Genomic DNA, 13,741 nt, shown 5'->3' with positions numbered 1-13,741 from the left:
TATATTATCATTCATTGTATACAATTGAACATATTATAAATAGTTCGTTGTTCAAGCGAAGGTTTAAATTTCAAAATATCTCTTCAACCATTACTCTAGTTAGCTAATTTATTTATTAAATTCAAAGTATGTTTCTTAATTTATTTTTTTTAGTTTTAAAACCGAAACCGCACCGATTAAAACCAACCTGGAGTTTTAAAATCGAAACCGCCAGTTCAGTTGCGGTTTTAAATTTTTTAAAACCGAGGACCTTCAGTTTCAGTTTTACCAAAAAACCAAACTGAAGTTTGCTCTTCCCTGATGGGTGATGGTTCCAATCTCTTATAAAGATCATGTATGTTGAACAAGAAAGATAATACAAAATGTATTATCATATAACTGTTTTATTAAATATCTTAGAAACTATGTAAGTTAAACTTATTATTTTGTAAGATATGTTTTGCAGGTTACAAAATGTAGTCTACTATGACATACATGACTTTCATGATTTTTATATTAAATGTTTAGTGAGAGAATATATTTTTCGATATTTTTAATCGAAAAACTTAGATAGTCTCTACATCTCTCTATTGAAGTTGTCCGTGTACACAAGTGTATATGTGCTAGCTTATAGTTCTTGCATTGCACATATCATCTTCGATAGTTAATAATTTTCTTATGTAATTTTAAATTAATAAAATATTTTAATATACTGTTGACGGAATCCCGAAACTCATACTTTAGTAGCACAAATATTTTTTTAAAAAAACTAATAGTCAATTTGATTTAAGTGATTTAACAGCTACTCCCACCGTCCCTCTCAACAATAGTTTACATTGAGTTTGGGCACGGAGGTTAAGAAATATGTATAAAGTAGTGGAAAAGAGAAAAAAAAAAGTGGGTGAAGTGGTGGGACCCATTTATTTTTAATATATAAAAAGGAGATGGTGGAGTAAAAGTAGTGTGAAAAGGAAGAAAAAGTGGGAAAATGATGGGACCCATTAACTATTTTAGGAAAGTTTTGTAATGTAAAAAAATGAGAGAGACATCCAAAAGAAGAAACTGTAAAGAACCCAGAGGGACATAAGGAGTATAATTCTTTAGAGCATCTCCAACAGCCTCCTTGTTGGCTCCTAAATATAATATAAAAAATGTGGCTCTTAGCAATTTAGGACAAAGTTAAGAGTGTAAACTCGAACAATACTCTCAACATCTCTTCTCTATTTCATATTTTATTCATATATTGGGCTCCACTATAACAAAAGAGATGGAAAGATGGAGGTGAATTGGAGGGAAGGATTTTTTTTATTGTGAAAAAATAAGTTAGGAGCAATGTAGTGGCTCTTAACTTTGAGGAGAGAGAAGAGAGAAACAAGAGGTTCTTAGTGATTTAAGAGCAAGTCCAACAATGTCCTAGCAAGTGCCCTATATATATAATAAAAAATTATGTCCTAGTGATTTAGGACATCATTCTAATATAACAACTCCAACAATATGCCTTATTATTGTGCCTTATTATTTAAATAATAGTATAGTTGAATTATTGTTGGAGGGAAGTGAAAAAGAAAGAGAAGAGAGGTGTGTTGGAATGTGAGTAAACTAATATTTTATTGATAGAAATGGTTTAGGGCATGCATGATTGTGCCTCAAAAATAAGGCATTTGTTAGATGTCCTAGTGTTTTGAGGCACCACTAGGTAATTGTTGGAGCACCATTTTACTTCAAATGCCTTAAATTTTGATTTAGGACATGATTTTAGGGCACTCTTGGACTTGCTCTAAGAGCCACTTAAGAGTCTCTTGGAGTAACATTTTTCCTCTCTCTTTTCAAGTTAGAAGCATAAATGAAGAGGCTCCTGGATATGCTCCTGTACCAAACAACAAACTAATGATTAAAATTGCACTTGAGTGGTCAATCTGCACCACAAGAAAACAGTACAGAAATTGTTGACCACACATGACACATCCACTGGATATTCATTTTCCAGATGGGCATTCCTGCAGATGGCCACATCCCACGTGGACCAATCATGAGCTTTGTACTCTCACCCTCAGGCCTCAGCCAATAAAATCAACATCAGGATCTTACCTACATGACTACATCTTACTCTTCTTGCATATATATACTTGCCTTCCCCTGCTACTCTTTCCTTCATTCTAACATTCTTGCTCTCTTTATCCCCTCCAATTTTAAAACCTCTGTTGTAATATACCATATCCACAGCTACATTTATCAACATGGCATCGCAATCTTTAACAAGATGCAGCATGGCAGCAGTTTATCCGTCAGTTCTTTCGTCTTCCAAGTCCAAATTTGCAGCTGCATTGCCAATGTCATTGCTTAGTGCTAATGGTAATGCATCTCGCTTCACTATGAGTGCGGAGTGGATGCCTGGCCAACCCCGGCCTGCCCACCTCGATGGATCAGCACCCGGGTACGTGTAGCTTTCTACTTGAATTCAATATAGAGTCCTCACTTCTTAGAAATTAAATTCATTCGTTACCAGAAAATCATACAGCATCTGCAAAAACAATCAAAATCGAATGTTTAAGTTTAAGAAGGTACAAATTACGAAAACAAGTCCAAAATACGGGATATTTGTGCACAATATTGGCGCATTGTGGCAAGTACAGAATCGAAATGGGATAATGACCATTATATTATCAGATATTGTAAAATTGAAGAAACTGTCAGTTGACATTAGCCAAATATAAAAATGATGGTACTCAATGTTTTGTTGGCTAAGACAGATGTGATGTTGTTTGGTTTACAGGGATTTTGGATTCGACCCGCTAGGACTAGGAACAGTCCCAGAAAATCTCGAGAGATTCAAGGAGTCTGAGCTCTACCATTGCAGATGGGCTATGCTTGCTGTTGTAAGTTCCTTTTTCCTGATAAATATTACTGTATATACTTGATCAAGTTGTGATTTTTTTCAAAGCAGAGAGTAATAAATGTATTTCAGCCAGGAATTTTGGTGCCTGAGGCATTAGGTCTGGGCAATTGGGTACAAGCTCAACAATGGGCTGCAATCCCTGGAGGACAAGCAAGCTACTTGGGCAATCCAGTTCCATGGGGCACCCTTCCCACCATCCTGGCAATAGAATTTCTCGCCATTGCGTTTGTTGAGCACCAAAGAAGCATGGAGAAAGACCCCGAAAAGAAAAAGTACCCTGGTGGTGCTTTCGACCCTCTAGGCTACTCCAAGGACCCCAAGAAGTTCGAGGAAATGAAGCTCAAGGAAGTCAAAAATGGTAACCAGACTCATTTTATCTCCTTTTCATTTCACTTGCTTCAAACTTAAACAGTCTGTTTATAAGAGAAATGTTTACATATGAACCAAACATGGGATTTTAATTTACTCAACAACTATTACTAATCACATTGTAACCTAGTTCCACGTAACTTCAGGTAATTATGTAACTACAAAAACTGTGAAATAAACAAGCCCTTAGGAATTATATTGAAATACTTATCCGGAAGTAGAAGTGATTACCAAATAACTTCTGCTACGGTTTTCTGCTGATGTTTGGATTATTTTTGTGTAACTAGGCCGTCTTGCTATGTTAGCGTTTGTGGGATTTTGTGTTCAACAATCAGCATATCCAGGGACGGGGCCATTGGAGAACCTCGCTGCTCACTTGGCTGATCCGTGGCACAACACCATTGGAGATATCATCATCCCCAGAGGGCTGTAAAAACACTACTGTTTACCATTGCAGATCTTATTTGTGCTGTTTACAAGATTCAAGTAGTCCTCACATTCTGCTGATACATTAGACTAGTTGTTCAATACTGATTTGTTCTCTTTTTGTTTTTTTGTTGGCTAAATGATTTGTTCTCTGTTTTTTGGTTGCTTGTAATTATTTATGGAATCAGTGTATGAATTTATAAAATGTAGGGATCTTGTTTGTAATTATGAAATTGCATTTTGTAAGTTGGATTAACCAAAAGGTCCTGCTTAACACAAGTTAATTAAAATAAAAGTGTTTTGAGAGAAACCCTGCGAATGAGAGTCAGCAGTCATTCATAACTTTCATCCATCCGTCACCGTCTCACCCTCATATCAACCCACATCCGCCCCAACCATTCTCTCCTCCCATTTTCTCCGTTTCTGAATCTTTAATTTCTATTTATTAGTTTTTTAAAAAATTGAGATCTAATTCTTTCTGGGATGATCTCGTTGCCGTATCCATCCTTTTGGGTTGTTGATTGTCCCCAATTTTTGAGTGTATGTTTTGGTGTGTTTTTTATTTGTCGTCATACTGCATAAGAAATGATTTATGCGGTGTATTGGGAGATCTGGGCAACCCGCTTCAATTTGGAATGGTGATGATTATCGCGAAAGCTCACCACACACAACAAAGAATTGTTCCAGTATTTTATTTTCCATAAAATCTTATTGTTCGTCGGGGAAAAAAAAACACAAGTTAATTACACTACTATTACAAACCCCGGTGTATACATATATTTATATTCGGTAAGGTAAGGATCATGTAAATTGACTCCACGACGATGGTATGAGTTCAAAATCTTTTGTCTTAGTGCTTTTAAATATACTAGCCCTTAACCCGTGGGAAGCACAAGCGGTTATATAATTTGTAAATTATTAATTATAATTTAAATCTTAACATTCTTTTTTTTAGTATTTTAATATTAATGAATTGAATTTTAATTAAACTGTATTAACCATAGAATTATATTTTCTCACGAAAGCTTAGCTTTTACAATTTATTATCTATCTATAATTAGTTTTTGTTATTAATATGTGATAATTTATTATTCAATTAATTTTAAATCGGATTTTTCATAATTTCATCTATCTTCATGTTTATAAAAAAAAAGATATTTGTCGTGTAACAAATTAGAGTTAGAAAATGTTCTTGTTAAAAAAAGGTATTCAAAATTGTATATTTATAATTTTATTTTTAATATCATGATAATTTTTTATGAAATAGTATATGATAATATATTATCATGAGTGTTTTTAGTATTTGAAACTGTTTAACAATGCAAGAGTAATAGACATCCACATGTTGTATACTTGTAGTTGTAGAGGAAAAGTACCAAACCAAAAATTATAAATAAAATTTTGGACTAAAAATTATACCCATGTTGGCTTATTATAGTATTAATTAATTAGTTAATTAATATGATAATGTATTATCCTAAGTGTTTTTAGTATTTGAAACTGTTTAACAATGTAAGAGTAATAGACCTCCACATGTTGTAGACTTGAGGTTGCAGAGGAAAAGTACCAAACCAAAAATTATAACTAAAATTTGGATTACAAATTATACTCATGTTGACTTATTATAGTATAGTATAGATTTGTCATCTATGTCCTTTGTTATTGGTTATATATTTCGTAATTGAGTTTATTGATTCGTTTATCAATAGATATATAAGACTTCTATTTTGCAAATTGTGTTTTAGACTTGTTGTATCTTTAGTTTTAATTGTTGTGTTCCTTTTGAGGGACTGCCATATTGCTGCTTTTTAATTGTATATTGCGATTTTGTTTGTCGTAAATTAATGGTTGTGTCATTTTGATGACTTTGTTTCGGTGCCTGACATAATCTTTTGTACCTGATTCTTTATTTCTTTCGTCCTTTGTTCTCTCCCTCTTAATTTTCTTCCTTTTTGCGGATTTTTGTTTTTCATCTGGGTTTTCTTTTCAGTTATTAAAATTTTATTGACTAAATTCCCAGTGCCATCTCTGCATGATTTTTAGTTAGTCGGTATACCTTTTTGAATGAAAGTTCTCATTTCTTCTTAGTTCCGTGGATTCTTTTCCCCTTTATCAACAACAGAAATCACCATAATATCCGAATCACTCTTTTCATCACTCAAAGATTTATCCACACCCTCATCAACGTCAACATCGTCACTACTAGTGGACATCTCAACCACATCATCATCACTTAAAACTCTTTTACCATCTTTTCACCTTTTTTTAAATTCCCCTCGCATTTTATTGATTTGAAACTCTCGACCTTCTTGGCACACTCAACCTTTCATCATCTTCGTCAGAATCCAAATCTATACGCTCAACCTTAATCTCCGGTCCGGTAGCTTAATTAAAAATTATAAATAAATAGTAAATAAGCTTTATAAAATCTAAATATACTATCATAAATACTAGAAGTCGTAACCTTTTACTTGGTTGTGGTAGTATTCAAAAATAATGTGTCAAACTCTTAAATAATATTTTTACTCTTTGAACTAAAATTTGGAGGTATTTGATTAATATTTATTGTGACTTTAATGATTGAAATGATACCCCGTTAAGATCAGTGAGCGAAGTGATATATGGCCTCCACTTCAGTGACCACTTTGATATTTAACCCTATTTTTTATTCAAATTTTTAAATGAATAACTCATTTGAGTCAGTTTTGTAATCAGTGACTCACTTGATACATTTGGATGCAGTAGGTGACCTATTTGCTAATTAACCCTAAGATATCTGGAGATACTAATCAAACTGGGAGAGAGTGCAGTCCTTTCACAGAAAACTTGCAAGAAGATAAACATGTCACATTCAGAATCCTGCAAACTTTTCTACAAAGGGTATGACAACAATTTATCAAGATCCCATGTCATCAAGCCAAATTCAAGATAACAACTACAACAATATCAAAAAGTCTTCTAGGCCCCAGCAAAACAAAACATAGCCAAACCATATGGCAAACAAACTTTAAAGACACAGAAATAGCAAGATTAAACTATTCAATTACATAATCCACGAGGCATCCCTCGCTTCAAGCAACTTCCTTAGCAGCAGTGTCATTGTCCTTAGACCCCTGGGCCTCTTCATTTCCAAGTCGCAACCTACTTAGCTTATCTTTCAGCTCCTTTATTCGCTTGTTCATAACATTATTTTCCTCAGCATGAGCCTCCTCAACAATTTTAAGTTTCTCCAAAAGGTCCTTCTCGTGAGCTTTAACCTCCTGAAGTTTGAGGATCATCTTATTAAGCTCTAGTTTCAGACCTGCAATCTCCTGCAATAACAGAAAGAGATTTTAATTACAAACTTTTATCACAAGTAACGAGAAGAGATCATTATTATTCTTATTAAATACTTTTCGTCACATCACCAATAACTGTGTAATTGTATGACTAAAATACCTCATCCGCTATGATGCTTGCAATTCTATCCTGCGGAATGTCATGAGGCGAAATCAGACTCTCCTCATACTTGGCAATGTGGATTCTGCCTTCCCTATTCCTAATCCTTCGTACATCACCAAGTTTGTAGGCTATATCCTTCACCGGATCATAGGAACGGAGCTCAAGATTAATCTCAAAAATAACCTCATCTCCTGCCTGGCAAATTGGAAAAACCGATACATGAGGCTTGAGAAAAGCTCTTCTGAACGAAAAAGTCTTGGTCCAAGACTCTTGAACACCAAGCTCCTTCATCATCCACATTCCCACAGAGAAATCATCCTCGTCAACCACAACACTAAGGCACTCTTCCAACACCACTAAAGCCTTAATTTTTCCCGGATGTATATTCTCATCATGTAAAGAAACTGTCATAAATTCCTCTTTCACAAAATCAAACGCTATAATGCAAAGTCGTTGATGTTTCCCATCAATGTCTGCAGACCAGCCTAGCCAGTAAGCAGAACCATTGAAATAAACTGCATAATCAGAAATAAAACCCAAAAGAGATTCCCTAACCGTGACCGGCTTGGTCTTCCATGAATCAGCCTTACCAGAATAAACCTTGATCATTGGTGCATAAGGCAGATCCTTATAAAGGGCAACACAAACAACCATGAAGTCATCCAGTGATGGAATGTAACCAAACCCTGACACCTTACTCGGAGGCCAACTCGAAACCCAGAATCTACCAGGATTAGGCAAAACCCGAAACTTTTTAGTAGTCGGGTTCAAAAGAGAGTATGTGTTTGCAGGGCAGCGGAGACATGCCAAGCCTTTGCATGTGCCAACCAGACTGGTGGGACGGCGGAACTTGCTGACATCGTTCGGGGGCAATGGAACAGCAGCCATACGAGATACAAGGTTGTGATCTGTGATGGTTAGAGTGTGCACACTCGAACTGGCAGCTACAAAGACTAATTTCAGACTGTTCTGATCCAAGATTTGCTGGCTGTGGTGTTTGATGAAATGAGGAGATTTGAGAAACAAGTTGAAAGATTTTGATACACATTTTAGTTGGCCAAGTGTTTTGACTGGCAAGCCTATAAGAATTTTGGTGTTGATTTCAGTTGGTAAGCTCTCCATTGTTGTTACCTTTGAAATGTTATTGTGGTTATGTTTTGCCAAGCTAAACCCTGCAAGATTTTATAGGCAGGTGCATTTAATTAGATTGTATGGATTTGTCTATAGATTAGAAAATCCAAGGAGTAATCATTCAATATTTTAAATTTCATTAAAACTTAGGTGAAGTTGTTAGTTGAGATTTGTAACTATCTATTAAATTTCAATTGTATTATAGCCTCTTCAACGGTTCGCTAAAATTGGTTGGTTAAATTATATATGTATGACATTGTGTTTTGATAGTGTTGTGCCATATTTATATATATAATTTTTTTTTGAAATTTGAAATAAAAATGGATGACTATTTGTTGGATTGCTTTCACGAAAATTTTGTATAATATAGTTCCTTTTAAATTTTAAAAATCTCAGACAATGTGATTTTAAACTTATAATACATTAATAATTTTCTAAAATATGAATCGGTAAATTTTAGTCAAATTATGGTCAATTAAGAATTATAAATAATTTCATACAAAACCTATAATTAGGTATATTACTAAAGATATCATTAATTAAATCTAGATAACATTTAATACAATGATATGGAATTGCTTCGAATAAAACTGCTACAAGATAATATCTAGTTAATGAAGATTAGAAATTTGAAAGTTGGAAATAATAATAAAGTAGGTGAACATTTATCAAATTGTTAGAGCCATTTAGTGAAAGATAAATTTACAAAAATAATATATAGTATAGTGTACTCAATTATAATAAATAAGAGCGTTAAAGTCGAGGCAACTCTAGCAAAATCCAAGCATAATAACTCTAGCTAAAATCCGATATGATATTTAAAATGAAAAGCCAAATAAGTGTAAATATAACTAGAATCCAACATGGTATACAACAAACTCAAATTAAGCAATTGTAGTCGTATAGATTAGAAAATCCAAAGAGTGATCATTCAATATTTTAAATTTCATTAAAACTTAGGTGAAGTAAGTTGTTAGTTGAGAGTTGTAACTATCTATTAAATTTCAATCGTATTATAACATCTCCATCGATTCGCTAAAATTAATTGGTTAAATTTAATTTGTATGACATTGTGTTTTGATGGTGTTGTGCTATATCTTTATATATAATTTTTTTTGAAATTTGAAATAAAAATAGATGACTATTTGTTGGATTGCTTTCACAAAAATTCTGTATAATTTAAGTTCCTTGTAAATATTAAAACTATAATACATTAATAATTTTCTAAAATATGATTTCGTAAATTTTAGTCAAATTATGGTCAATTAAGAATTATAAATAATTTCATAGAAAACCTATAATTAGGTATATTACTAAAGATATCATTGATTGAATCTAGATAGCATATAATACATTGATATGGAATTGCTTCGAATAAAACTGCTACATCTAGTTAATGAAGATTAGAAATTTGAAAGTTGAAAATAATAATAAAGTAGGTGAACATTTATCAGGTTGTTAGAGCAATTTATTGAAAGATAAATTTATAAAAATAGTATATATTATAGTGTACTCAATTATAATAAATAAGAGCGTTAAAGTCGAGGCAACTCTAGCAAAATCCAAGTATGATAACTCTATCTAAAATCCGAATGATATTTAAAATGTAAAGCCAAATAAGTGTAAATATATACAACAAACTCAAATTGAGCAATTGTAGCCGTATAGATTAGAAAATCCAAGGAGTAATCATTCAATATTTTAAATTTCATCAAAACTTAGGTGAAATAAGCTGTTAGTTGAGATTTGTAACTATCTATTAAATTTCAATTGTATTATAGCCTCTCCAAAGGTTCGCTAAAATTGGTTGGTTGAATTAAATCTGTACGACATTGTGTTTTGATGGTGTTGTGCCATGTTTTCATATATAATTTTTTTTGAAATTTGAAATAAAAATGGATGACTATTTGTTGGATTGCTTTCACGAAAAGTTTGTATAAACTCAAATTGAGCAATTGTACCGTTATAATAGAGTAACCGTGATATATTTGTTAGAAGTTTGAATTCTAAATATTAAAAATTGAAAAAAAATAATAATATAATTTTGGATATATATAAACACACACACATTTATTTATTTATGTCATTGTTCAATGAAGAATCATCTTATATAGAGTACAGTGGAGAACAATTTGGTTCTACTTTAAAATCTCATTAACAATGCTAAAATTAGATACATATGCATAAATTTTGATTCTTGTATAGAACACTAGTCATACATAACATGGATAAACAATTTCACACATACGATCTAAGTAAAAAGTTTAAATTTTTAAAATTGGTTCTACTATGAAACCAATTTGTATATTATGATTAATTTAGATTATTTTCTTCGGAAGAAAAATTATAAAACTTTATTTTTTTGATTTACTAATTATATATTTGATGAATAATAAGATTGATAAATCAATTTTATGTGTATATATAGGTTATCTCTACTATACTCTGTATAAGGTGATTCTCCAAAGAGCGTGACTATATATATATGGGTGGGTTCTGGTACAAACTTATAAACTTTCCGCGTTCAACACATATATAATTTGAGTTCAACATTTTTTTAACATATTCTGTTGAAAATCGATTAAAATTATGTTGGAGAAGTACATAAATTAATTTTTGAATGTAAGAACTAAGTTAAATGTATTATATAAACAATTTTTATGTTTCTAAACCTCACCCAAACCCCAGAGGTATAATTTAAGTATCTTTATAGATATATTCAACATAATGATAATTAGTGTTCTACACCCGATGTTGAACCCCAGTTACAAATGTGTTGAATGCGCGATTTATTTATGCGTTATTTTTAAAAATTGTAATGTTTTTTCATGAATTTTCAACATGAATACTTTTCATAACTAAAGATTAACACGATGGGAGAATAAAAAAAAGTTTGTAAGTTTGTAACTTAAAAAAAAATTTATTTGATTCTATCCATATAGGGAAAATAGATTGTTTTGTCACCGAACTTATTATGTTTTTAGAAACTTGCCACTAAACTAAATTTTTTTTCCTTTTAGTCACTGATGTTAGGTTTGGATTTGTTTTTAGTCACTAATTTAGGTTCGGATATGATTATTAGCATTGTGATAATTTTTTGTAGTATCATTAATACATAGTGATAGTATATAATTTTTTGATAATATGATGTATGTTTATATCTTTGTATATAGCAATAATAACATAAAATGAGGTGATATAATATTAAAATCAGGAAAAATCGTAATTAGAATCTAGAAATTCATTAAATCATCAGTATGGAATCAATGACTTCAAATAATTTATGCTCTCCATGATAAAATAAAGTCTAATTGAATGATACGATGCATCATCTTTCACTATTAAAGTTTCAATCACCTAGTTCAGCCTAAGATCTCTCTTAAATTTATCCTCATAATTTTTAATAACTTTATCTTATTATAATTTTTAAGATAAAGATAAATAAATAGAGAGGAAAACTTAATCTTCGATGATTTATGAGATTTTCTTTTTGCGTATAAAAATTCAAACACTAAATTTTTATTCGGAAGAAAAAATAAAATAATTTATGAGAGTACACTTTTAGAAACCGTAAAATGCGTGTTTAACTCTTATCAACGAAGATAAACGATCTTAGGTACATAAAAGTACTATATATAAAGATAGACATATATCAAATCATCAAAATATTACAGGTTATCACTATATTTTAATAATACTACAAAGAATTAATATAATGGTAATAATCAAATCCGAACCTAACTTTAGTGGCAAAAAAATTCCGAACCTAACATCAGTGACTAAAAAGAAAAAAAATTTAGTTGAGTGGCAAGTTTCTAAAAACATAATAAGTTCGGTGACTGAATTTTGTGGAGACTGAATTTTGTGGAGGATGGAGAGACCTAATCACATCCGTCCATTTCTTACACATCCAAGGGCTCATGTTATTTATCCTGCACATTCGTTTTTTCTCCCTGTCATGTCCTGCACTTCTAAATCGGTGAACAACAAGCACTACTTCTAAATCCCGCATAACATAAAATAATAATTCCATAATATTAGTGTTCAATCACCAAAATCCTAACAAATAGAAATAATAATTGCATACAAAACAAAGATGTAGTTGGACATTGCTATGATTGGCACTGAACTCATTGTCATTCTTCTGCAACGAATTGAATTTGTTGCAAGACAAAATAACACTTAGATATATCACAAATATGCGGGACAAATTATTAATATTACATTTCTATAAATGCAAGACAAGAATAGTGTAAATTATAAAGATAGCTTTGAATTAAAACTAAAACAAGAAATGCAGGACAAGAATATTAATAATACATTACTAGAAATGCAGGACAAGAATAGTGTAAATTATTAATATTACATTACTAGAAATGCAGGACAAAGAATATTTAATCATGTCCATTAATTGCTAGATTATTTTAACGGTAGATTTTATAGTCTCTGAGGACTCCAAAATTTTTGGTCTCCATGGAGCCAAACTATCTCTCTCTCTCTCTCTCTCTATATATATATATATATATATATATATATATATATATATATATATAGAGTAAGGTTCGAGGGAGAACTTTATTATCAAGAGAACTGAGAGATCTAATAGTAACCGTAGATATATTGTAATTGTATTCAAAATTAAAACTGATATATTTAATGGCATTGATGTAATAATCTTCAGTACATTGGGCATGTTGCTTAGTAATTTAAATGTGATCATCAAAGAATCTACTAAACATGGAAGTTTTTGATTACATCTGATTTCATACAAATCAATCAGAATAAACTTTAAAATGGAAAGATTAATCAAATTTCTGATTATCAATATATATACAAACACATACAAGAGATACTCTTCTTTTTCATAATCACAGAAGCAAAATAAGAGAGATGCAGAAGTTGACAATGGAGAACAGGGAGAAAATTACAAGGTTTGAGGTCTTTCCTATCATTGTTTAAGGATGTTTTAAACGATTCTTGTAACTAATCCTTTAGCTAACAACACCTATAATACTAAATCCGATTTTTTGTTTTATTCTGCAGAGTATTTGTTAACTTTTTTTAAGGAGTTCTTCAGAGTATTCTTGAACAAGTCTTACACAGAGTTATGGAATCCAAGAGAGGAAGGAATATGTTGCACTTTTAGTTGGTTTTTAGTATTTGCGTCTTTGATTGTAAGAATTTTTATCGTAGTAGTTAAATTAAATTTATATTGTTGCTTTTAGAACGGCGCTTCTTGATGTTGATTATTATTCAATGATCAGTAAAGAAAAAGAATTCTTGTTATATTTTTAGTGACGACAGAGTTCTAACTCAAGAAGCATCCAAGATGCTTGAGAGTATCTTGTGGAATATATCTATATCTCTCTGGTAATACAATATTGAATGTGGAAGAACACAACTTTCCAGGTGTCTACGCTAATAACGTTCTTGGTGAAGAATCAGCAGTTGAGTTGTGGAATCCAATTACTAACAGATTATTCATTACTAAAATGAAAT

The 13,741-nt window shown here is 31.5% G+C and overlaps 2 protein-coding genes across 2 annotated transcripts; one reads left to right on the top strand and one right to left on the bottom strand.

Moving 5' to 3' along the window:
• Positions 1 to 2,073: 2,073 nt before the first annotated feature.
• Positions 2,074 to 3,895, top strand: LOC108216497 (chlorophyll a-b binding protein 6, chloroplastic). The gene is made up of 4 exons (XM_017389269.2): positions 2,074 to 2,413; positions 2,753 to 2,855; positions 2,945 to 3,233; positions 3,532 to 3,895. The coding sequence occupies exons 1-4, from the start codon at positions 2,217 to 2,219 to the stop codon at positions 3,675 to 3,677; spliced, it is 735 nt and encodes a 244-aa protein (XP_017244758.1). The 5' UTR covers positions 2,074 to 2,216; the 3' UTR covers positions 3,678 to 3,895.
• Positions 3,896 to 6,741: 2,846 nt separating this feature from the next.
• Positions 6,742 to 8,233, bottom strand: LOC108217171 (F-box/kelch-repeat protein At3g06240-like). The gene is made up of 2 exons (XM_017390015.1): positions 7,109 to 8,233; positions 6,742 to 6,981 (listed from the first exon to the last, which is right to left on the bottom strand). Exons 1-2 carry the CDS (start codon positions 8,231 to 8,233, stop codon positions 6,742 to 6,744), a joined length of 1,365 nt encoding a protein of 454 aa, XP_017245504.1.
• Positions 8,234 to 13,741: the final 5,508 nt, after the last annotated feature.

This window comes from Daucus carota, chromosome 4 (genome assembly GCF_001625215.2).
Source record: "Daucus carota subsp. sativus chromosome 4, DH1 v3.0, whole genome shotgun sequence".
In the NCBI taxonomy this organism is placed as follows: domain Eukaryota; kingdom Viridiplantae; phylum Streptophyta; class Magnoliopsida; order Apiales; family Apiaceae; genus Daucus; species Daucus carota.
The sequence above is the reverse complement of the archived record's forward strand: the minus strand, read 5'-3'. Positions and strand labels throughout refer to the sequence as shown.